At 39.3% G+C, this 26,620-nt stretch overlaps 1 protein-coding gene across 1 annotated transcript; it reads left to right on the top strand.

Moving 5' to 3' along the window:
* The first annotated feature begins 211 nt into the window (after positions 1 to 211).
* LOC132542161 (uncharacterized) lies at positions 212 to 26,617 on the top strand. The gene is made up of 9 exons (XM_060204920.1): positions 212 to 357; positions 3,280 to 3,313; positions 5,624 to 5,742; positions 11,053 to 11,086; positions 15,207 to 15,335; positions 17,296 to 17,420; positions 18,004 to 18,147; positions 21,239 to 21,272; positions 25,887 to 26,617. Exons 1-9 carry the CDS (start codon positions 212 to 214, stop codon positions 26,265 to 26,267), a joined length of 1,146 nt encoding a protein of 381 aa, XP_060060903.1. The 3' UTR covers positions 26,268 to 26,617.
* The last annotated feature ends 3 nt before the right edge of the window (positions 26,618 to 26,620 follow it).

Here is a 26,620-nt window from a genome sequence, read left to right as displayed (position 1 = left end):
TGACAACAATAGTAACTACAGCAATAAAGAAAAACAAGGGCAACAAAGGGGAAAATAAATAAATACATATTTTTAAAAAAGCCAGTGATCTAGAGGGAGCAAATAAATAAATAAATGAGAGAAAGTTTAAAGTTATGAAAATCGTGATCATAGATAACAAGTCAAATGATTAAAATTGACAGATAAAACTATATTTTAAATAATTAATATAATGTTTTATGTCACGCTTCCATTAAAGGGTGAAGATGAAAAATTGACAACAAAGAGTAGAGTAGAAAAATACAAAGGCAAATGTCATCACTCTGCTTTTAAGAATCGGGTATTGCCATCTACCAAGCATGCGCATGCTAAGAAAAAGTAAGTCGTTACAGTGGAACATAAGGGCTTTGATAAGTAAGTGTATAGAAAAGATGTCTGTGTTTCCTCTTTAGAAACAAAATTTAAGTAAAAAAAAATTTAAAAGAATGTCAGAATAGTTGTTGAATTGCTTTAAGAAGATGAGTTTGTGTCAGTGTTGTAAAGAACAGCTCTATTCTTTTTCAATCTTTTAAAATGTGTGCTGTTGGCCTTCATGTTCTATCTAAGATGAGGTAAGGGAGATAACATCATTATTTATAACAGCTGTGCACTTTGCCATTGATGGGTTTTAGTGGAGTTGTTGATGTAAATGTAGGCTCTCATCTCCCTGTGAATATTATCTGAAGGACGCATTTTCCTATACATATGTCTGTTTTCCACCTTCACACACCTGAAGCTCAAGGCTCTGTTCCATCTCTTCTCTTCCATGGCCTGCTTTAGTAGCTTTGATGCAATGTATCACGTTCAGTCCAGGTTTCATCTTGCATGATTTTGTTTTCCTGTTTTTTCTTTTCTTTTTCTTTACCTTTGTTTTCTTTTATCTCTTGATTTTTTTCTTATTTTTTTGTCTCCCCTCTCTCCCAGGGCACTACTCAACTCTGGCTTCTGCTAGTGTGACTATTACTACTTTTAGTAATAGTTGTCAACTAAACCTGATAATCAGAAAATGCAAATACATAAACAGTATGGCTTTTTGAAAATGTTAGACAAATAGCTTATTTAAAATGTCAGCTTATTCTTAACAAATTGTGAAGCAGGCTTGCAGGTGTCTTTCTGTGTCTCTCCCTCTGTATCTCCACCTTCCTTGCTCAAGTTCTATCTCTATCCAAAAATATATACATAAAATATTTTAAAAGGAAGCTTTTTAAAAATGTAAATAGATTTCTTGCTTTTGCAGCACATACAAGCGCCCTGGAACAGTACAGACAGGATTATGCTGGCTCCTGCCCAAGCATAACATGCAGATTAATGAAGTGCTCCATGTTACATATATACACAGTATGCATCTCTTCCTGTCTGTATTGATAACCCACTTGTACTTTAGGTACAGTTTCTTATCTCCTCATGATTGCTCTCTTCACACTCCTCCTATTCACAAAGGGCAGAGTTTCTCCATATCGACATAATTTAAGGAACACGTCTCAAAATTTCATTTCATTCCAGCATTTATTTAGTTAACCTCAAGTGTCACTTTTGTGACTCAGTCCTGAAAGAAAATATGAGTTTTGTTACACACACACACACACACACACACACACACACACACACACACACCTCCAGCCCTGAAGAACATTTAATACATTCTATTATGTGTGCATTAAGTGGTAGGGCACACATGTTGAAGACCTTGAGCAGTGGAGGGTGAACTTTCAAGGGCTTATATATATATGCCATGTGTGCTGCCTACTATAGTGTAATGCCACTTTCTGTTCATGGTCATTGTCAGCCTTTCTGACTAGTGTGTAGCCCTCCTTCAGCTTTGTAAGCCTTGGTTTCCATCTCTGTTAATGAGTTGTTCTCTTCTAACTGGATAAATGTTTCTTTGAGTTGTTCTCTCCTAACTGGATGAATGTTACTTTGAAATAGATCTTATAAGAGTATGTACTAAAACCCATCTTTAGCAGTCATGATCAGGATGTCATTATCAAGGAGTACTTTATTTTTTAAAAAGTATTAGTTGTAGCTTAATAGAAATTTACAAAATTTTGAGATTTCCAGAAAGTAGTTTCATGTGTGTAGATGTATGTGTGTGTGTGTGTGTGTGTGTGTGTGTGTGTGTGTAACTTGCTGCAACTGCCACCACAATTATTGTGTCTTCTTCCCTCTGCCAACCACATCATTGCTTACAAAATCTAGAAGACAATATAATAAATGGTTTTTCTAATTAATGTGCTTCAGTTAATTACTACTTAGCAATCTACATAATTATAACCAACTCTGAAGAGCATTATGAGGTTAAAATGTATTTAAAGATGTGTAGTTACCTATAGTAATGCATGTGGTTCTTTGCAAATTCTCAGTAGTCTTACAATATCGAACACATTGAAAACTGTAACCTGGCAGTCAGGCAGTAGTGCAGTGGGCTCAGTCCAGGTGGCACAAAGCACAAGGATCAGCAGAAGAATCCCAGTTCGAGCCCCTGGGTCCGCACCTGCAGTCAGTCACTTCACAAGCAGTGAAACAGGTCTGCAGGTGTCTATCTTTCTCTCCCCCTTCTGTCTTCCCCTCCCTGTCCTATATAACAACAATGACATCAATAACAACTACAACAATAAAACAACAAGAGCAAGCACAGGAATAAATAAAAAAAATATTTTTTAGAATTTTAAAAGCATTGTACCCTAACGTAAATACTGGTTGCATTCCTATTTTTCCATCCAGTAATAGATATTTCCTTTTTAATTTTATTTTTTATATGTATTTATTTCCTTTTGTTGCCCTTGTTGTAGTAATATATTTGTATTATTTTTCCCTTTTGTTGCCCTTGTTGTTTTGTTGATGTAGTTATTATCGTTGTTGTTGATGTCGCTGTTGTAGTACAGATAGAAGTGCCGGGAGGAGGGGAAGCTCGAACCAGGACCTTCTGCTGGTCCTTGCCTTTGCTCCATGTGCTCTTGACCCGCTGCGCTACCACTGAACTGTCACAGTAAAGATTCTTAATCAAAATGACAAACTGTTGTATCAACTTACGAAGTAACATACATTTCCTCTCCTTTTGCCTATCTCAACAGTTAAATACAGTGTTTTTGTTAGTACAGCAAAATGTATTTTCATCACTTAAAGTTTATCTTGTCATTGTGTTTTCCACATACAATTTCCTTATAGCAAATTGGTTACAAATGCAGAGTGTCTGTCAAAATAATAGCATGATTTTCCATAAGGATTTTATATTTACTTGGAATGACCATTTATCCTTTCCAGGTGCCTAAAGAACTCATCAAAGGAAAATCACAAGGTATAGTGAAAATAACTTAAATGCATTTCTTAAAATGTATATGTTTGTATAAATAAATATATATATATATATTTGTTATTGTCTCTACGGTTACTGCTGGTGCTGCTTTCCATGTTTTTTCCCATTTTATTCAATAGGTCATAGAGAAATTGACAGGGGCAGGAGAGACTGAGGGAGAAGGAAAGACAGACACCTGGAGACCTGCTTCCCCACTTGTGAAGCTTCCATCCTCCAGGAGGGTTAGGGCTTTGAATCCAGATCTTTAAGGGTCCTTGCACTTATTACTGTGTGCACTTTTGTGGATTTGCCACTGGCGGGTATTAACATTTTGTATTAATTACAAAGTACATTAGTTTAGATACAGTGAAATATTAAATGTGCCCTTAGTTGTAATTCCTTTTGGCATAAATGTAAGCTCTGTGAAGAATTGCCAAGGCTTGAAACTTGGTCTTTAAACATGGCCATTTCCTCTTCTTTTCTTTACTTTTCTTCTCTTTTCTTTTCTTCTCTTTTCACTTCTTTTCTTCATCAGCCATTTGATAATGGTTCAGAAAGTCATAGCTCCAGGAGCATAGTCCTACACTGCCAGCTCACCAAATTAATTTTACTCACCCACCACTCCTAGCACTACTACTGTAGTTCTCACAAGGTCCTTTCCCCCCTTTATTTAAGTTTCTTAAGTTTAAATTCTCTCTATATATCTTACTTGTGAACAAAACCATAGGGTAGAGTTGTCTTTGACTTCATTCACAGTCACCCATTAACCTAATTCACCAGCCTTTGATTGTACCATTCTGTCCATCTTGTGCTCCCAGTTCCTGTCTCTTTGTGCTTTCCTATTTCTGCTGTTGTGTTCCCATCTACTCTGAATTCATTTACTTCTTTTTCTTTCTTCCTCTCTTTTTTATTTGTTGTTGTTGTTGTTTCTGCTGCTTTCAGGGTGTCTCCCTATCAGGCTCACACATGTTCCCAACATGCTGCTGCTATCACATGCTGTTCTTTTCAATAATTCTTGACAGGCAAGAGTTTATGGAGGCAAAAGATCTTTATTCCGCCTCCAATTGAAGGGTAATTTGGCAGATAGAGCTTTGGTGACTGGTCGTGGTATCTGTTAATGATTTGAATACGTCCTTCCACCCCTCCATTGCTCTTGAGTCTGTGATGAGAATTAATTCTGAAGAAAACCTCATAGCCCTATATTTGTACACAAATGTCTTACTTCCCACAGCATTCTGCCATAATGTCTTCTTGTCCATATCTTCTTTTTCCTCTAACCAGTACAATGCTACCATCATATGGTGTCCCATGAATGCTAGTAATGCCAACTTTGGGGCATTTGACAAATTAGGCCTTTCTGATCAGATATCCTAGTCAAGAGATCTTATTAAAAGAATAGAATGGGGCTAAAACAAATAATAATCTTTGTGTCCTCTGTTTCTACAGCAGTATAGCTATGGAATGTGAAGCTTAGGGAGAATCACTCAATCTACTCATTTTTCATTGCTAAGCTACAGACTTTTATGGAACCCTTGCTGGTTCTGTATGGTAAAAATATGACTTTTTTCTTAAAACTCCAATATTCAAATGAAAAGAAAGAATTGTACAAGTTAGGGGAGACTAGACTAGCTAAATGTAGAAGGAAGCTCCCTTTGCATGCCTGAAGCAGCACCCCACCTACATCTGACTGATTGTTCTTTGTTTATTATTTATCTTCTTTCCATTAAAATGGGGGTGACACTGTTAAGCAGTGAACAGTTGATAGTTAATCTGTTGACAAGTAGGAAGGACTTTTCACAGATGTTTGTTTAGTAGACCTGCTGCATTTGCCCAGGAGTAATGGGGTATAAAAAGAAGAAAGAAAGGGGGTTCCGGCGGTAGCTCAGCAGGTTAAGTGCACATGGCTCAAAGCTCAAAGGCCAGCTTAAGGATCCGAGTTCAAGCCCCTGGCTCCCCACCTGCAGGGGAGTTGCTTTACAGGTGGTGAAGCAGGTCTGCAGGTGTCTGTCTTTCTCTTCCACTCTCTGTCTTCCCCTCCTCTCTCCATTTCTCTCTGTCCTGTCTAACAAAGATGAAAACAATAGTAACTACAGCAATAAAGAAAAACAAGGGCAACAAAGGGGAAAATAAATAAATACATATTTTAAAAAAAGAAAAAAAGCCAGTGATCTAGAGGGAGCAAATAAATAAATAATGAAAGTTTAAAGTTATGAAAATCGTGATCATAGATAACAAGTCAAATGATTAAAATTGACAGATAAAACTATATTTTAAAGAATTAATATAATGTTTTATGTCACACTTCCATTAAAGGGTGAAGATGAAAAATTGACAACAAAGAGTAGAGTAGAAAAATATAAAGGCAAATATCATCACTCTGCTTTTAAGAATCGGGTATTGCCATCTACCAAGCATGCGCATGCTAAGAAAAAGTAAGTCGTTACAGTGGAACATAAGGGCTTTGATAAGTAAGTGTATAGAAAAGATGTCTGTGTTTCCTCTTTGGAAATAAAAATTTAGGAAAAAAAAAGTTTAAAAAAAAAAGATGTCAGAATAGTTGTCGAATTGCTTTAAGAAGATGAGTTTCTGTTAGTGTTGTTAAGAACAGCTCTATTCTTTTTCAACCTTTTAAAAGGTATGTTATTGGCCTTCCTGTTCTATCTAAGATGAGGTAAGGGAGATAACATCATTATTTATAACAGCTGTGCACTTTGCCATTGATGGGTTTTAGTGGAGTTGTTAATATAAATGTAGGCTCTCATCTCCCTGTGAATATTATCTGAAGGACACATTTTCCCATACATATGTCTGTGTTCCACCTTCACACACCTGAAGCTCAAGGCTCTGTTCCATCTCTTCTCTTCCATGCCCTGCTTTATTAGCTTTGATGCAATGTATCACGTTCAGTCCAGGTTTCATCTTGCATGATTTTGTTTTCCTGTTTTTTCTTTTCTTTTTTATTACCTTTGTTTTCTTTTATCTCTTGATTCTTTTCATATTTTTTTTGTTCTCGCCCCCTCCCCCAGGGCACTACTCAACTCTGGCTTCTGCTAGTGTGACTATTACTACTTTTAGTAATAGTTGTCAACTATACCTGATAATCAGAAAATGCAAATACATAAACAGTATGGCTTTTTGAAAATGTTAGACAAATAGCTTATTTAAAATGTCAGCTTATTCTTAACAAATTGTGAAGCAGGCTTGCAGGCGTCTTTCTGTGTCTCTCCCTCTGTATCTCCACCTTCCTTGCTCAAGTTCTCTCTCTATCCAATAATAAATAAATACATAAAATATTTTTTAAAGGAATCTTATTAAAAACTGTAAGTAGATTGCTTGCTTTTGCAGCACATACAAGTACCCTGGAACAGTACAGACAGGATTATGCTGGCTCCTGCCCAAGCATAACATGCAGATTAATGAAGTGCTCCATGTTACATATATACACAGTATATATCTCTTCATGTCTGCATTGATAACCCACTTGTACTTTAGGTACAGTTTCTTATCTCCTCATGATTGCTGTCTGCACACTCCTCCCATTCACAAAGGGCAGAGTTTCTCCATATCGACATAATTTAAGGAACACGTCTCAAAATTTCATTTCATTCCAGCATTTATTTAGTTAACCTCAAGTGTCACTTTTGTGACTCAGTCCTGAAAGAAAATATGAGTTTTGTTACACACACACACATACACACACACACACACACACACACACACACACACACACACACACACACACCTCTCCAGCCCTGAAGAACATTTAATACATTCCATTATGTGTGCATTAAGTGGTAGGGCACACATGTTGGAGACCTTGAGCAGTGGAGGGTGAACTTTCAAGGGCTTGTATGTATGCCATGTGTGCTGCCTACTATAGTGTAATGCCACTTTCTGTTTATGGTCATTGTCAGTCTTTCTGACTAGTGTGTAGGCCTCCTTCAGCTTTGTAAGCCTTGGTTTCCATCTCTCTTAATGAGTTGTTCTAACTGGATAAATGTTTCTTTGAAATTGATCTTATAGGAGGATAAAGTAAGGCCCACCTTTAGCAGTCATGATCAGGATGTCATTTCCAAAGAGAGTATTTTATTTTTTAAGTGTTCCTGTTGTCATCAATATCAATTTAAAAACTTATAAGGTTTCCTGAACGTAGTTTCATGCATGCAGAGGTGTGTGTGTGTGTGTGTGTGTGTGTGTGTGTGTGTGTGTGTGTGTGTGTGTATGTATGTGTGTGTTCACTGCACCTGCCACCAAAATTATTAAGTCTTCTTCCCTCTGGTATCCACCACCTGCAAAGCCTAAAAGACAATGTAACAACAAGTTTTTCAAGCTAATTTACTTCAGTTAATTTCTACTTAATAATCTACATAGTTATAACAAGCTCTGAAGATCATTACAAGTTTAAAATGTATTAAAGATGTGTAGATACCTATAGTAATGCATGTGGTTGTATGCAAGTTCCCATAGTCTAACATTATCAAATATGTTGAAAATAGTTTCCTAATGTAAATACTGGATGCTTTCTTAATTGTTGTTCCAGTAATAGATTCTTTAAGTTTATTTTTTATTATTTCAGAAAGGAGACATTAACAAAAGCATAGAATAAGAAGGGTACAGTTCTGCACAATTCCCATAACCCATCTCCATATCCCATCTCCATATCCCATCCCCTCCCCTGATAGCCTTCCCACTCTCTATCTCTCTGAGAGTATGGATCCAGGGTCATTTTGGTTTGCAGAGGGTAGAAGGTCTGGCTTCTGTAATTGCTTCCCCAATGAACATGGGCGTTGACTGGTTGATCCATACTGCCAGTCTGCCTCTCTCTAGGGTGGGGCTCTGGGAAAGGGACGCTCCAGTACACATTGATGGGGTCATCTGTCCAGGGAAGTCTGGTCAGCATCTTGCTGGCATCTGGAACCAGGTGGCTGAAAAGAGAGTTAACATACAAAGCCAAACAAATTGTTGAACTATCATGGACCTAAAGACTGGAATAGTGCAGCTGAGGTGTTGGAGGGTATTGCCTGCATGCTCTTGTATACTTCTGCTTTCAGGTATATATTTTTCCCCTAGTTTATGCGCATGTGTGAATCTATGCTCTATCTCAGGGGACCTGGACTATATCTAGGTTTGGGGACTTTACTGGGGAGTGGACTACCTGGAATGGAATTAGAGGATACAATGAAAGAAAAGGTCTCACTCGAGTGATAAAGCTGAAGGGTTGTCATTACACACCTGAAGTCTCTGGTCACAGTCTGAAGTGAAGCATGTTGTAGTGGCACTCCTTGCCTTGACTAGGTTGTGATTGGCGGATCCAGTATTCTTTGATTTGAATTGAGAGCAGCATGCAGGTAAGTGGGCCCCACCCTAAGGTACCAGGACTGGGGGAAAATACAGGCTCTATAGTGGAAATGTGAGGGTCCTGTTGTCTTAGGGTTCAAGAAAACAATGGATAGTTATTGTTATCATCACATTATTTGGTCATTGGGTTAACTTTGAAAAGTCCCTTTGTTAGAGTTTGCTGTTAATACCCAGCATTTAGTATATAGTGGTGCCACTGGTTGCTTCTGTTCTCCTTGTATAGGCTTTTGAGAGAGTCTACATATCAAAGACTCAGCCTATGTATTAAAAACATTCAGTCTGTGTTTTAAGAAGTTCTAGACATATGATCAATTTTCCCCTCTCATATTAATTAGTGGTTTATATGTTTACACTTTATTAGGAATGTACATAAACACCATTCCCTCCACCAAAAGACTGTGTCCCATCCCCAGCCTCCCCACACCCCACCCCACATCCCCACCCCCTGTCATGCCAGGAAGGCCAATGGCCACCCTCCCTTTCACCACAGGGTTTTTACTTTGGTGCCCTGCTCTCAATTTAATCATATCCTGCTTTTAGTGTCCCTTTCTGTTCTTCTTTCTCAACTTCTGTTGATTACTGGCAACATTCCATACTCATCTTTATCTTTCTGGCTTAGCTGACTTAACATAATTCCTGCTAGCTCTGTCCAAGATGGGTTAGATAAGGTGGACTCATTGTTCTTAATAACTGCATAGTATTCCATTGTGTATATGTACCACAGCTTTCTCAGCCACTCATCCATTGTTGGGCACCTGGGTTGCTTCCAGGTTTTAGCTATTATGAATTGTGCTGCTATGAACATAGATGTAGACATATCTTTCTGGTTGGGCATTATGGAATCCTTGGGTATATCCCCAGGAGAGGAATTACTGGGTCATATGGAAGGTCTATGTCTAGTCTTGTGAGAGTTCTCTAGACTGCTCTCCAGAGAGGCTGGACCAATTTACATTCCCACCAGCAGTGCAGAAGGGTTCCTCAGTCCCCACAGCCTCTCCAACATTTGTTGCTGCTGTCCTTTTTGATGTATGCCATTCTCACAGGGATAAGGTGGTATCTCAATGTTTTTATTTGCATTTCCCTGACAATCAGCGACCTGGAGCAGTTTTTCTTATGTTTGTTAGCCTTTTGGATCTCCTCTGAAGTGAATGTCTTTTTCATATCCTCTGCCCATTTTTGGATGGGGTCATGTGCTTTTTTGGTGCTAAGTTTGATGAGTTCTTTGTATACTTTGGTGATTAGTCTCTTTCTGATGTTTGACATGCGAAGATCTTCTCCCATTCTGAGAGGGGTCTCTTTGTTTGTGTGATAGTTTCTTTGGCTCTGCAGAAGCTTTTCAATTTGTTGTAGTCCCATTGGTTTATTTCTGCTTTAGTCTTTCTTGCAATTGGGTTTGTTTCATCAAAGATGTCCTTGAGGTTTAAGTGGGAAAGTGTTTTACCAATGTTTTCCTCCAAGTACTTGACAGTTTCTGGCCTGACATCCAGGTCTTTGATCCATTTGGAGTTCATTTTTGTTTCTGGTGAGATAAGGTGGTTCAGTTACATTCTTCTACATGTTACAACCCAGTTTTCCCAGTGCCATTTATCGAAGAGAGTCTCTTTCTTCCATGTAATACTTTGGGCCCCCTTATCAAAGATTAGATGTCCATAGGTGTGGAGATTTATGTCTGGGCTTTCAATTCTGTTCCACTGGTCTGTGTACCTATTTTTGTTCCAGTACCAGGCTGTTTTGGTGATGATGGCCTTATAATATAGTTTGAGATCTGGGAGTGTGATACCTCCGTTTCTGTTTCTTTTCCTCAAGATGATTTTGGCAACTCTAGGTGTTTTCTGGTTCCAGATAAATGATTGTAGTTTTTGTTCTATTTTCTTCAAGAAGCTTGGTGGAACTTTGATGGGTATCGCATTACATTTGTATCTGGCTCTGGGGAGAATATTCATTTTGATAATACTGATTCTTCTGATCCATGAGCATGGGGTGTCTTTCCATTTCTTGGTATCAGTTTCTATTTCCTTAAAGACTGACTCATAGTTTTCAGTATACAAGTCTTTCACTTCTTTGGTCAGCTTTACTCCTAGGTATTTTATTGATTTTGTTGCAACACAGTAATAGATTCTCAATCACAATGACTACCAAACTACTCTGTGTATCCAATCATGGATTAACATGCATTTCTTTTCTTTTGCCTATCACATGTGTTACATGCAATATTTTAATTAATACTATGAATTTTATTTTTATTACTTAATGTTTATCTTGTCGTTGAATTTTTCAATTCTTTTTAACCAATTATTTTTAAATGCAGAGTTTTTGCCAAAGTAGTTGTATGTTTTGCCATAAGAATGTTATATTTGTCTGAAATGTCTATTTATCCTTTCCAGGTCTCTTAAGAAATCATTTAGAAAAAATGACAAGGTATAGTAAAAATAACTTAAACATATTTCTTAAAATGTATACGTGTTTTCTTATTTAGTAATTTCTTTATTACTATTGTCTTCATTGTTATTGCTGGTGCTGGTTGCAGGCAGTTGGGGTCCACAGCTTCTGTCAGCCATTTTTTTCCATTTTATTGAGTAGGACAGGGAGAAATTGAGAGGGGCAGGAGACACGGAGGTAGAAGGAAAGGTCTGGAAACCTGCTTCCAGGCTTGTGTAGCTTCTCCCCTGCTGGAAGGTTTCAGGGTTTTGAATCCAGGTATTATATGGGCCCTTGAGGTTAGTACTATGTGCACTTATGCAAGTGTGCCAATGCCCGGTGTTAATATATTGAATTAATTACAATGTGCATTGGTTAGATACAGTGAAATATTAAATGTGTCCTTAGTTGTCATCCCTTTTTTCATAAATGTCAACTCTGTTAAGAATTGCAAAGGCCTGAACCTGGGTCTTTACACACAGCCAGTTCCTTTTCTTTTTTTTCTTTTCTTTTCTTTTCTTTCCTTTCCTTTCCTCTCCTCTCCTCTCCTTTCCTCTCCTCTCCTCTCCTCTCCTCTCCTTTCCTTTCCTTTCCTTTCCTTTCCCTTTCTCTTCTTTTAAGCCTCTTTATAATGGTTCACAGATCATAATTGCAGGAGCATATTCCTACACTGCCACCTCACTAAATTTCTTTAACTCACCCACCACTCCTGCCAGAATTACTGTAGTTCTCACAATGTCACTTTTTTATTATTGAAATTGCATACATTTCAGTTCACTGTATCTGACTTGTGAACAAAACCATGGAGTAGTTTTCTTCAGCAGTGACCTTGGTTATATGTCAAGTGGATTTTAATTCACCAGCATTTGATTGCATCATTCTGTCCATATCTTGTCTTCACATTTCCTATCTCTTTGTGCCTCCTGTTGCTGATGTATCCTGGTCTATTCTGAATTTCTTTGTTTCTTCCCCCACACACCCTGATTTTGCCATGTACACCTCCTTTTAATAGTACTTACCAGGGAAGAATAGTTGGAGGTCAAGATAAAGGCAAATGACCTTCATTTCTCCCTGATATGGAAGGATGGAAGAGAGTAGTGTTTTGACTGACAACATTTAATTTTTAGTAATTTGAATATGTCATTCCACCTCTCCCATCCTCTAGATTTCTTTATTTGAAATGATATTTTTTTTTATCAGTTGTTGCTGCCATCCTTTTGGGCTTCAATTAATGCTAGCAATGCCACCTCAGGAGGATTTGACTAATCATTTGCTTTCTGCTCAGACAGCCTCATCAGAGTTCCTATTATCAGCTGACAGTGGGGCTAAAGCAGAATTAGCTGTCATCTATTAATTACAGCTGTATGGTTGTTTAATGGGAAACGTAGGAGGCATTAATCCTTTTTCTGATTCTTAAACTAGCGGTGCTTTATATATTCTGCTGGGTCTATATGGTAAACGCCATTTTTAAAAAATTTTTATTTTATAAAATAGGAAACATTGAATTGCTCAACAATTTGTTTGGCTTTGTATGTTAACTCTCTTTTCAGTCACCGGGTTCCAGATGTCATCAGGATGCCAGCCAGGCTTCCATGGACTGAACACCCTAGCAATGTGTCCTGGAGCTCTGCTTCCCCAGAGACCCACCCTACTAGGGAAAGAGAGAGGCAGACTGGGAGTATGGACCGACCAGTCAACGCCCATGTTCAGCGGGGAAGCAATTAGAGAAGCCAGACCTTCCACCTTCTACAACCCACAATGACCCTGGGTCCATGCTCCCAGAGGGATAGAGAGTGGGAAAGCTATCAGGAGAGGGGGTGGGATATGGAGATTGGGTGGTGGGAATTGTGTGGGGTTGTACCTCTCCTACCCTGTGGTTTTGTTAATTAATCCTTTCTTAAATAAAAAAAAAAAAAAAAAGGAAACACTGACTAAACCATAGGATAAGAAGGGTAAAACTTCACACAATTCCCACCACTAGAACTCTGTATCCCACCCCCTCCTCTGATAGCTTTGCTATTCTTTAACCCTCTGGGGGTATGGATCCAAGGTCATTGTGGGATGCTGATGGTCTGACTTCTGTGATTGCTTTCCTACAGAATACGGTGAATCCATACTCCCAGACTCTCTCTCTCTTTCCCTAGTGGGGAAGGGCTCTGGGGAAGCAGAGCTCCAGGAAACATTGGTGGGGTTGTCTGTCCAGGAAAGTCTGGTGGGCATCATGCTAACATATGGAATCTGGTGGTTGAAAAGAGAGGTAACATACAAAGCCAAACAAATTGTTGACCAATCATGGACCTAAAGGCTGGAATAGTTCATTCGAAGAGTCGGGGGTGGGGAGGGTTCCCTCCATTTTGTAGGTAGCTCCATTTTGTAAGTAGTTCTTAGGCATGTTTTACTTCTATTCCAAAGGGCCTGCGGCTATACTATTTTTTTTGTTTGTTTGTTCTTGTTTTTGTTGTTCCCTGAGCTTGAAATCTGATATGCAAATGGTTCCAAGTTATTGTCTGGGGAGATGATGCCATGGCTGGTAAAGGACCAGAAATCTGGATCAGGGAAGAGAGTAGCTCCCTAATGTGGGAAAGTGTTATAAATATTGTTGACTGTAAACCCCATTGATTTGATGGGCTTAGGAGCCTATGTGACCTCTGCATCCCTGTAGATCTGAGCTCACATTCTGTCGTCATGAGTAGAAACATTCCAAGCTGCCCCAATATCGACTCATCTTCCTGAGGTGTAGCATAGTATATTTTGTCCATCCTCCCTTTGGAGGATGGGACATTCTCTAGCATTGTAGATCCAAGTTGAGGACAATGTCCTATGGGGACCCACAAAGGGTTCTATTATGTTGTTCCTGAGAGAAATGACCGGTAACAATTGAGAGAGGGATTTATTCGAGGTCTAGGCCCATCATGCCAGTTTGGGAATTTCAGGACTCCCTGAGTAGGGAGGGAGGGCCCCAGCTGATGGGGTGGTCTGATAGTGACTAAAGAATCATCTTCTGAAGCATCACACTATCCTGCCACTATCTTTGTCTGTTCTTTATTTTCTTTCCAGGTGGAGTTGGTGCTCTTAGTTCGTGAAGAGTTGATAAAGGTCTGATGACCAAAACAGTGGAGAGAGGGATATATAGGAGTGTATTTCTTTTTTTCTTTTCTTTGCCTCCATGGTTATTATTGGGGCTTGGTGCCTGCACTATGAATCCACTGCTCCAGTGCTTTTTTTTTTTTCCAATATTTTTGTTTTGCATAGGACAGAGAGAGGATGAGAGGAGAAGGGAAGACAGAGAGGGGGAGAGAAAGCTAGGCACCTGCAAGCCTGCTTAACCGCTTGTGAAGTGACCCCCCCCCCCCCCCCCCCGCAGGTGGAGAGCCAGGTGCTCGGACCAGGACCCTTGTGCCGGTCCTTGTGCTTCTTATTATGTGCTCTGAACCCTGCCAGGTCCCCAAGAGCATATTTCATTATACTAGCTTCTTGTGAGATGTAAGATCTGGTTTCCAGTCTATTTATAAGTCTATTAATTAACATGATTTTTTTTCTTTTATCTTCATTAGACTGAGTAAGGATTTCTCACTTTTGTTTTCCTTTTTTAAGAAGTTCTTGGGTACACCAATCTTTTGCATTGTCTTTTTGTTTCCATCCCATTAAATTCTGCCTCAATATCCACTATATACCCTGTCCACTGACTTTGTTCCATTAGTTCCATTTTTTTCTGGGCCCCTTAGTTGTAACAGTAGAGTGTCTCAGATTATATTTTCTTCCTTTTATGAGGCTGAAGTTTTATGAGCATCCCTTAGGAGTCCTTCTACACTGTGCCATATGCTTTTCTAACTAATGTCTTGTCTACATTTTCACTTGCTACCAGGAGCTTAATAATGTGATTTTTGACTCTTCCTACAATACTTCTACAATAATGGGATGACTAGCCTCCACATTATGGTTTTTATTCTAGGTCTGCATCAGGTTGATTTCTGGCATTCTTTGTGAGACTCCCTTTCTTTGTAAGATTCTGGCCTATCATTTCCTAGCAGTATCTGCATGTAGTCACAAAAGTATGGATATCAAATGCTTCAAGTCACAATTTACAAACTTTTCTAATGTAATCTGTGTGTTTTTATAGGAATGTGAAGGTGAGAAGAGGATGAAGAAGAAGCATGCTTATGAGGATCAAGCCACCAAAAAGGGCATTGGAATGGCATTTTTCCAGAGGGTAATTTCAGTTTTTAGAAGAAATCAGCAGTCCTCAAAGGTGTGTTGTTTTGCCCAGAGTATTGGGAGTGGGTCAATGCTAACACCACTGCCATTTGTGTTCTCATTCACTGTGTGGAAGGAGTATTGAGAGGACATAGGCAGGGCACAATCTCTGTTAATCTCCACTTTGACCTGTCATCCCACAGAGATTGGGAAAGCAGATATCTGATTGGAGCTCAGCCTCCATAGCAACAGACTCACTAGGAAGGCCATACCCCAGTTCCTGGAGACCCCAGCCCTCCCTCTGACTCATACCTCTGCTGCCCTCCAGGAGAATTCAGAGATTCATCTCTGGGGGCCCTTGTGGAGAACTGTACATCTTTCCTAAAGCCAGAGACACAAATCAAGTATTGAAGGTGGGGGACTAAGGGCACACCCAGTAGTGGACACAAGATAGCAGATAGAATGACCCGGGTTCACGTCCCTGGTCCGTATCCCCAACCGTATGGGGAAAGCATCCTCTTCATGTGTGGTGGAGCACTACTGCAGGTATCTCTCTTCTTTTTCTTTCCTTCACTGAATAGGAAGACTGTTTTAGGTATGTTCCAGGGGGCCACATGACTTTAGTAATTTTTGCTTGAGTGTGAAAGCTAACATAGGGGTAGACTAAGAATATTGTTTGGGAAGATAATGTCAGAGTTGAGAATAGGGCTAGAATGCTGGATTAGAGCAGAGAGTAGCTACCAATCTTGAAAGTATATAAATAAAATTAACTGTTTTACCCCATTGATCTGACCTGGAGCCTGAATATATTTCTATTTAGCACAGGAGCAGAGTTCCTAACAGTCTATCAATCTTTCTGTCTCTCTCTCTCTCCCTCATTCTCAGTTTCTCTTTAATATATCTGTTTTAAAAAAAAAAAAAAGGAAAAAAGGAAGGGAGAGAAAGGAGAAGAAGTAAGAAGGAGTGGGAGGAGGAGGAAGAAGCAGCAATAGGAGGACGGGAGAAGGTAGAGGAGGAGGATAAGAAGTAAGATGGTGACTGGGTTCAGTGAATTCACAGTAATGGTACTGAACGCATCAATAAGCCTGTCACAAAATAATAATAAAATACACTGAAAATAAAATCAGAGCAATTCCACCTTGAAATCTCAAGGAAAATGCTGAGTTAAAGTGCACTGAACTCTAGAAAACTGAGCTCTAGACTAACAGCATGCTGAGATATCATTCTATAAAAATGGATGCTATATGAATCCATTCTACCACGTGTAGCATCAAGTTGCACTAACATGGTAACACTTTCAAATTACCTGGCTAGTTTAATTCATAAAATCATTCCGCATTGCGCTCCTAGAAGTGTGAATAATATGAGGTGTTCTTAGCATTGACCTTTCTGTTACTAGTGTTACTAAGAGGTCACTAGCTGGAGTTGGTTCAGGCTATAATTAGCTTTCTGTCATCTGGATGTACTCTTGTATGGTTATTGAATATGTAGATTGGTGGGGCAAGACTCATTCTTTGAATGCTGTTCTCTCAGTTGATAAGAAGCACCATAATGACCTGTGGCTTCTATTGTGGCAAATACTGCTTCATGTCTTTGTCAACAGAACTGAACATTTGCTAGCACCCAAAGCCATCTGAAAAGCAGAAGAAAAGTAATCCAGCCAAGAAGAGTTCAGTGCTTAGTTACTGAAGCACCACAACATCACACCACTTAAATCTGGCTGATGGTGTTTGCATCTGTCTGTCTATTACTTTCCCAGTCAGTGGGGATTGAAAATGTTGGGGAGTGCACAGTGGATGGATGTACATCAGTTCACAAATCGTGGCTGACCTCTCAGGAATGTTCATTAATTCAGAAAGCAATTTATAAAACAACTAGGGATCTGTAGTGATAAGTTCAAATAATTTTATTCATTCAAATGATAAAAATAATTCTAATGATAAAGCAGTTTAAGTGACAGCATCTTTAGTGAATAAAATAATAAACATTGTTCCTTATATTGAACTTTGATGAAGGGGAACGAGGAAATATTGCACTTAAGTAGTAGAATGGCAGTTCCACAAAGCAAAATGGATGTTTCAGGTTTCAACAATGGATTACGTGACCACATGCAGCAGAGCAGAGCTGCAAAGTGTGATAGGTAAGTGGAGAGCAATATATCACTGTATAATTGATCTATCCCTAGGGAATGTAGGGAAGGGCTGGAACAGAGAGGGTGCTATTTCTCTGCCAGGTTAGTGTGAAGGTGTTTCTTCCTGGGCATGTGCTCTCTGGGTTGGAGAGAACTCGACAGGAGCCAGCCTGGGCTGCTGCTTACTCAGTGACACAGGATAGGTACCAGGAACTCATGGCAGAGCGAGATTGCAATGCGTCTTTATTGATCAGAGACAACACCTTTATATCTTTTGAAACAGAAGTTTCAAGTTGGAATAGGAAAAGGCTAGGAAAGGGGATGGAGAAAAGGAAAGAGCACGAACCTTCCAAAGCTACTGTTGTGAAGGTTTTATCTGGTGGGATGAATTAATACACTGTAGGCAGGGTGGCTCTCATCAAAACAATGATTATGTTAGTAGACCATAATATCAGACATGGAGCAGAGCAGGGGGGCTGCCCGACAGTTCTCGGTACATGGTTTTGGAAATGGACATAGTTAGGGGTAAGTGTGTTTCTTTACCAGTTGTATTATTATGAAACATTGATCTTCTTCATATTTTATGTTGTAGTTACCAATCTGTAATGAAGGAGATGAAAGGAAAAGGAGAGAAGAGATTGGCATCAGAAATATCTGTAGTTACACCAGTGTTTGAAAAGGGTGCTACACTAACCCTTGATGAACTTCAAACGGAGATAGGCCACACTCCAAGGAGGTAAAATCTTCAAATTCTTTATTGCTTTATTAAAGCAAAAAATAAATAAATAAAAATAAAACTGTTGTTACTGAAAATGCCATTCAGTTTCAATGACTAGTATAGAGAAATCTGAACTATACCAGACAAAGCTGTTGCTTGTTTAACATGAAAATAGATGAGACAGATATGAAGTCATTACAGTAAATGCTTCTTTTAGGGCTGAGGGTTCGTTCAGTGGGTAAGGCACAGCTCACTAATTGTACAGCCAGTATTGAAGTCCTTACACCACAGGGGAGTGCAACTACACTAAAAGGTCTCATTCACTGAGGTCCCTGGGCCCTTATTTATCTCTGCCTGAAATAAAAAGAATGAAAGTGAGGTTGGGAGCAATAAAAATATGCATGTGTGATGATCTAGTTTTACACTAGCAAATGATAGTTAATTACTTAAAGATTGCACTGACATGTAATTACAATAAGGAAGAATTAATCCTTTAGAAAATCATATATATTCAGAAAGGCATTAAAGGAATTAATATCTTGGAATGAATGTGGCTTCAAAGGTTATTATTTGGGTAGTCGGGAGTGGAGATAGCATAATGCTTATGCAAACAGACTCTCCTGCCTGAGGATCCTTAGTCCCAGGTTCAAACCCCTGTATCATCATAACCCAGAGCTGAGCAGTGCTCTGGGGTTTCTCTCTGTCTCTTTCTTTTCATCTCTCTCAAAAATAAGATAAATAAAAAAAAATTTTAAAAGCTTTTTAATTTTTCTTTACATATTTTAAAACATTTATTTCATATAAAAATGACTTACAGGGGGCCAGGTGGTGGCGCACCTTGTTAAGCACATACACTACAGTGCACAAGGACCCAGGTTCAAGCCGCTGATGTCAACCTGCAGGAGGAAAGCTTCATGAGTGGTGGAGCAGAGCTGCAGGTGTCTCTATGTCTCATTTCCTCTTTATCTCCCCCTCTCAATTTCTCCCGATCTCTATCTAGTAATAAATAAATAAACAAATGTTAGTTGCATTGGGGAAATAGGGAAAGACCTGCACCACTACTTCACGACTCATGAGCTTAGCCCCGGCAGTGACTGACCTGAGTCTTGAATCCTGGGTCATACACATTGTGGCAGATACATTCTAACAGGTGTAACAATATATCTTTATTTATTTATTTATTTATTTTTAATATTTATTTTATTTATTCCCTTTTGTTGCCCTTGTTGTTTTATTGTTGTAGTTATTATTGTTGTTGTCGTTGTTGGATAGGACAGAGAGAAATGGAGAGAGGAGGGGAAGACAGAGACGAGGAGAGAAAGATAGACACCTGCAGACCTGCTTCACCGCCCGTGAAGCGACTCCCCTGCAGGTGGGGAGCCGGGGTTCGAACCGGGATCCTTATGCCAGTCCTTGTGCTTTGAGCCACCTGCGCTTAACGCGCTGCACTACAGCCCGACTCCCTACAATATATCTTGACTTAAGAAAAAAGAGGTTGTTATATGGGTATGTGAATTGTTGTGCTTTTAGGAATAATTCATTAGGGAAAGCCATACTTATTAAACTTGATGTGTCTGCAATTGCTCTATAAGAATCAAATTGGGGAGTCAGGGTATATGACAGCGGGTTAAGTGCACCAGGTTAAGCACAGGTGACACAACGTGTAAGGACCTGTTTAAGGATCCCGGTTTGAGCCCCCAACTCAGGGGAGTCGTTTCCCAAGTGGTAAAGCAGGTCTGCAGGTGTCTATCTTTCTCTCCACCCTCTTCCCATCCTCTATTTCTGTCTGTTGTATCCATCATAATAAAATCAATGACAACAACAACAATAATAACTACAACCATAAAACAGGGTTAACAAAAGGGAATCAATAAACATAAAAAAAGAATCATGTAGGTTTAAATGCATTATTTTATAAAGATAGTAGTGGGCTATGGAGTTGGGTCAGTGGTAGAAACAGGACTTTCATGATTGGGGCTCTGAATTTTATTCTGAGCACTTGTCAATCTGAGGGGAGTGACCTTATTCAATAAGGAATAGATGAGATCCTAGTAAGCTCATGATCCATTCATGGGAAGATTTATAGCAGTGGCTATGCATTCTTAAAGTGGAACATCCACATATAACCACAGATATTATATGCATGTCCATTATGGTATTATACAAAGATTTTACAGTTTTAGTAATATGTCATGCTGTGACGCCGAGGAGAGAGAGAGGAGATCCAGAGCAGAGAGGGAACACAATTGTTTATTCTGCTGGCACCTCAAAGTTGGGTGAGAGTGCAGTGGTTCAGGCCACATGGAGTTAGCCATTTTGGATGCCTCATGCAGCAACCTTCCCTGTGTCTAATCACCCAAGTGAAAGGCTGGGAAGTGAGTGAGGGGCAGAAGAAGAAGGGCTTTATAGGACAAAAACCGGGAGTGACCAGCCTGGACAAGATTGGTTGGGAAAGGTACTCCGAGAATGTCCCAACTCTTGCGTGAACTGGCACTAGCCTGAGGTGACATCTGCACAACAGTCAGAGGTATGAAGTGTTTAAATACTAATGGTAAGAACAGTGCCTTTGGCACAAGTAGGTGTGACTTTGTTGAGCACTTTGCACCTGATCAAGGCATAAGAGTAGTTCTGTGTATGACGGCAAACAGGAGATTTGTGCACGAGAAGCAGCCTGTTATGAAGAGCACTACACAGACTATATTTCAGGGTCAAAATAATTCAAGGGCAAGTGGTATGCTCAATGTACCAAGCAGGGTCAGTGACAGATGTTGAGAAGTCAATCATTGGTCTTGTCAGCATCAATATAGTTTTGAATGGAACACAGTCTGCATATTGGTGAATGTTTATAGAGTCAGATATATATCAACTGTAGATTTTTTTGCTGTTTTGCACATTGTATAGCAACCTTTCCATGTACACGGAATCCAGATGCTACATTGGGCAAACGTGTGTAGCAGAGAATGATAATATTGATTCCTTTATTTTGATAATTCTCAAGGAATCTGAAATGTACAATGCCAAGAGTTTATTCTGATAAACTTAGAGTTCATTCTTTGTAATAATTACATGACATTAGCCTGAAATCATTCTTTTCCCTCTTTTCTTTCAGGCTCAGAACAGTATGGCTTGATACAAAGTACATGGTATAGTACAAATGACTTCTATGCTACTTAAAAAATAACCATTTATGTTGATAGTCAAAGTGCAATTACCTTGTATTAGGTATAACTAGAGCAAGAGAGAAAGTACCTGTAGTTACAGAAGAACCAAATTATAGCAGCACTGAAATATGGCTGACTATGTTTGTGTTTATTCTAGCCTCTCTCTTTGGCAGTCAGGATGGTTCGGGAATTTTGGGGACAGAAGAGGAGCAGGAAATAAGTTCACTGCTTAGGAATGGCCTTTCAGAAATATTTGTTACTTCTGCTGCTTTCACTCAGAATTAAGGAGCAGTTTACTAGTTAGAAACCTGTAATGATAAACTAAAAGAAGTTCCAATCATTTTATTCATTCATGAAAATCATTGAACACTTCTTTTTTTATTTAAGAAAGGATTAATGAACAAAACCATAGGGTAGGAGGGGTACAATTCCACACAATTCCCACCACCCAATCTCCATATCCCACCCCCTCCCCTGATAGCTTTCCCATCCTCTATCCCTCTGGGAGCATGGACCCAGGGTCATTGTGGGTTGCAGAAGGTAGAAGGTCTGGCTTCTGTAGTTGCCTCCCCGCTGAACATGGCGTTGACTGGTCGGTCCATACTCCCAGTCTGCCTCTCTCTTTCCCTAGTAGGGTGGGTCTCTGGGGAAGCAGAGCTCCAGGACACATTGGTGGGGTCTTCAGTCTAGGGAAGCCTGGCTGGCATCCTGATGACATCTGGAACCTGGTGACTGAAAAGAGAGTTAACATACAAAGCCAAACAAATTGTTGAGCAATCATGGACCCAAAGCTTGGAATAGTGGAGAGGAAGTGTTAGGGGGGGTACTCACTGCAAACTCTAGTGTACTTCTGCTTTCAGGTATATATTTCGCAGTAGTTGATGGATACGTGTGAACATATGCGCTCTCTCACAGAAACTGGTGTAAATCTAGGTTTTGGGACTTTGTTAGAAAGTGAACCCCCTGAGATGATCTTGAATTTATTGATGCTGTCTTTGTGGCCTAACCTGTGGTCTATCCTTGGGTATGTGCTGTGTGGATTTGAGAAGAATGTGTATTCCAGATTTTTGGGGGTGAAGGGCTTCTGAAGATGTCCAGGAGGTCTAGTCTGACCATCTCTTCATTTAATTCTCTTGTTTCTTTGTTGAGTCTCTGCTTTGTGGATCTGTCTAAGTGTGAGAGTGGGGTGTTAAAAACTCCCACTATTATTGTGTTACTATGGATGTATTTTTGAAGTTCTTTCAGTAGGTGCTTGATGTATTTAGATGGACCCTCATTGGCTGCATAGATGTTAATAATTGTTAAATCTTCTTGGCTGATTGATCCTCTAATCATTATGGAATGACCTTGCCTGTCTTTTAGTACTTTATTTAATTTAACATCAATTGTGTCAGAGATGAGAATGGCTGTTCCAGATTTTTTTGTGGTCCATTAGCCTGTATGATAGTTTTCCATCCTTTCACTTTAAGTCTGTGTTTATCTTGTTGTGTCAGATGGGATTCTTGCCAGCAGCATATGGTTGGGCTATGTTTTCTGATCCATCCTCCCATTCTGTGCCTTTTGATGGGTGAATTTAAGCCATTGACATTTATTGATATTATGGATTTAATGTTTTGTAGTGCCATTGTTGAACGAATTTTTATTTGCTCTGATATATGGCAAGTATTATAGTGAAGTTCTTGTTTATAAGAGGTCTTTTAGAACCTCTTTCAGGGCCGGTTTGGTGATGGTTGCTTCCTTTAACTGCTGTTTGTCTAAGAATGTTTTGATCTCTCCATCTAGTTTGAATGAAAGCCTAGCAGGATATATTAAACTTGGTTGAAACCCTCTTTCATTCAGAGCTCGACAGAACTCTTGCCATACTCTTCTGGCTTTTAGAGTCTGAGTGGAGAAGTCTGCTGGTAGTCGTATGGGTTTTCCCCTGTATGTGACTTTTTGTTTTTCTCTTGCAGCCTTTAGGATCCTTTCTTTGTCCTTACTTTTTCTCATTGTGACTATGATGTCTTGGTGTCTTCAGGTCTGGGTCTCTTGAATCTTAATGTCCTTTGTATTGTTCAAGTCTGGGAATGTTTCTTCTATAATTTCCTCTAGAATGTTTCCTTCCCCTTCCTCTCTTTCTTCCTCTGGCAGGCCAATTATACGAATGTTACTTCTTTTGAGATGATCCCATAGGTTTCTGTTGTTGTTTTCAGTGTCTCTCAATCTCTTTTTGAGCTCTTTCGCCTCTTTCTTAGTTTTCTCTTGCTCATTCTCTGTCTGACTAACTCTGTTTTCTGCTTCTGTTAGTCTGCTTTCCCTTCCCTCATCTTCTTTCCTCAAGTCAGCTATTTCAGCTTTCAGTTCTCTAATTGCCTTAGGATAACCAGTATTTTCCTTGAGGGTCTCAACTGTTGTTTCCTTAATACTGCCATTCCTTTCCTCCAAAGTTGTTTTCATTTCTGTGATTAATAAATTTATTATTGCTTGCATACTTTTCTTACCTATGGTTACTTCTAGCTGATTTGTAGTTTCTTCTGGGCTCTTGTCTTCATTCGTTGGAGTAGCAGTTTTATTTGCTCTTGATCTACCCATTTTTTTGATTAATGTGTTTCTTATTTTTATGTTCTGTTGTTCCTCAGTTTTTGTGTTTTGAGTACAAGCAGCACTGTACTAAATACCCTTATGACAAATGCAATCACCAGCCTCAGCTATTACAATAGCAACTGAAGCAAGGATTGAAGCAGTTTAACCACTACCAGTTAGCCAAACAATGTCTCCAGTCCATGAAAAAATATCAACCAAGTCCAAGTGAAGAAGAGAAAGAAAAAAATGGATAGCAAGTATAGATAGTTATGCAAATCTACTACCCGCTGTATATTCTAGGGGTAGCAAGAGGAGTAAGGGAAGTAGAGCAGAGCTACACACATAGAGAGTCCACGCTGAATCAGATTTCTTCCCCAAAATAATTCACAAATGAATATCAGTGAATTCAGAAATCCGAAGAAGGAGAAAGGAAGAAAGGAAGACCAGAAGAAAAAAAAAAAAGAAACAAGAGAGAGAAAAGAAAAAAGATAAGAAATAGAACTGTAATAAAAGAGCAGTGAAAGGAAAGTTGTTTAATTAATTGATTTGTTTTTTATTTTATTTTTTAATTAGCTAGAAGGAGTGAGAAAGGGAGATTGTGTAGTGGAGGGAAGAGTAATGAAACAGGTTCCTCTTACAATGGATAAGATGTCCGGTCCTCTAGCAATGGAAAATACACTAAGAGTTAATTCTGGTCAACCTTAAGGAGGGGGGGAAAGAGATACACCTTTATATAATATTAATCATAAAATAGAGCAGGGTAAAAAACCTGTCCCAGATTGCCTCAAGCTGCCTGAGCAGAGGCAGCTGATTGTTAAGGAAGTAAAACAAACAAACAACAACAAAAAAGCACCTCAGGGCTGTCTTTCCCTTTTGTAGATCCAGTTGGCCACTTAGAAAGAAAAGGAGCCAAGGGTTTCAGAAAGGAATAGGCTTAGAATGGAACCCCTGTTGGGCCAGGAATCTTGGTAAAGAAAGAAGTTCAGCAGGGAAGCCTGCTAGGAGCAGCTTTCTGCACCCAGGGTCTGGTTATGGGGGGGGGCACAGGTGCACTTTGGGAATAATTAAAAAAAAACTGTTCCTTTCTTTTTTCCTCTATATTCTAACCCAAACTGGGCTATATTCACCCCCTTGATGTCACAGCTGGGACCCCGAATTCACTGTCTTGCTGAAGGCAAAAAATCCTACCGTTTCCAGCAGTTGTTACCTTACCTCAGACCAGTAGCTGCTTCTCAGTCTGCCATCTTGGCTCTGCCTCCAATATACTTATTTGTTAAAAGTTTTATCCTGCTATTCCTGTGCTACTCTTGTATTAGTCACTGTTGAGACATTTGGAAATGTGCATCATTTCACCATTTAATGTTTTCTCCACTCAGCAACATTTTAGAGTTGTCTCTGTATTACTATGAATAAGCAAGGCAGATATAGAGAATAATGATTAATGACATGTTTGAGAAAATTGTCTTTTTCTCACCTTCACTGATGTGTGTAGACATAGAATCTATGATTCTCCTAGGTTTAATGCCCAACTCCTCTAACATTCAGAACTGAGCAATTTTCAGCCACAGAGGAAGGAATCAAGAAAGTACCTGTGGCTATTGATTTATTTGTTTAGATTCACTGTCTTCAACTGTATGTACTCTCATGCTTATATATGTAGAACATATAAATGCACCCACCCACACACAGACACATGTAGGAAGGAAAGGAAGTGTTGCACTGATGAGCTACTTGTGATGCCCTCTTTTATATTTTCTTGTTTATTTGTCTTCCTTGTTTATATACCAGCTCAGAATCAAAGCCAGGGCTCACCCCATGCAAGAACTGAGGTGTAATATGGAGTTACCATCTCTGTCCTAAAATTTCAAACAGGTGCACACTTATACTGCTTTAAACTTTAAAGATTAATCCAACTATTTCTAATTGCAGAATATTAATCATTTCTGTGTATAGCACAAGCAGTGCTTATAGTCGCAGAGAAAATTGTAATCGGTCATTTTCCTGTTAGCTGAAAGTCTTCTATGCTTTACTTAGGATACGGGAAGTCCTGCAACTGAAAGCAATATACTGGATACAAACCAAAAGCTACAGGATGAAATTGCTACCCTACAGAGAGAAATGGAAAAAATGAAACACGAGAATTTCATGCTGAAACAAGACATGGAAACAATGCGAGATGAGAATTTAGTGCTGAAATGGGACATGGAAACAATGCGACACGAGAATTTAATGCTGAAACAAGACATGGAAACAATGCAATACAAGAATTTAATGCTGAAACAAAACATGGACAGACGGCAATGGAAAGACAAACAAAAAGTGAGTGCTACAATACCACAGATGGAACGTCAAACAACATCATTAAAAGAGATGAGAGAAGAGTTGTTAAGAAATGTAAGTCAAATTGGATGTTAACTATATTGAAATTTAACTTGTCATCTTTAGGAGGCCTGGCTGTGGCATGCTATTTGAGTGCAGGCATTACCATAAGGAACAGGTACCAGCCTCTATTCCCCACCTGAGCAGGCCTGCAGGTGTCTTCCTTTCTCTCTCCCTCTATTTTTGACATCCTCTGAAATTACTCTCACCTGATGTAAGGAAGTCGAAAAGCAGAAAGAGAAACAATGGAAAAGTAATAGCCATCAGCAGCATTGGAGTCATAGTGCTGACACTGAGCCCCAGCAATAATTCTGGTGGTAATTCAAAGACAAACAACAAAAAAATATCACCATGAATCTTAGAATCAGTTTGCATTGATAGATTTCTAT

The sequence above is a fragment of the Erinaceus europaeus genome, chromosome 1 (assembly GCF_950295315.1).
Source record: "Erinaceus europaeus chromosome 1, mEriEur2.1, whole genome shotgun sequence".
Taxonomy (NCBI): domain Eukaryota; kingdom Metazoa; phylum Chordata; class Mammalia; order Eulipotyphla; family Erinaceidae; genus Erinaceus; species Erinaceus europaeus.
This window is presented reverse-complemented; position numbering and strand designations above follow the sequence as displayed.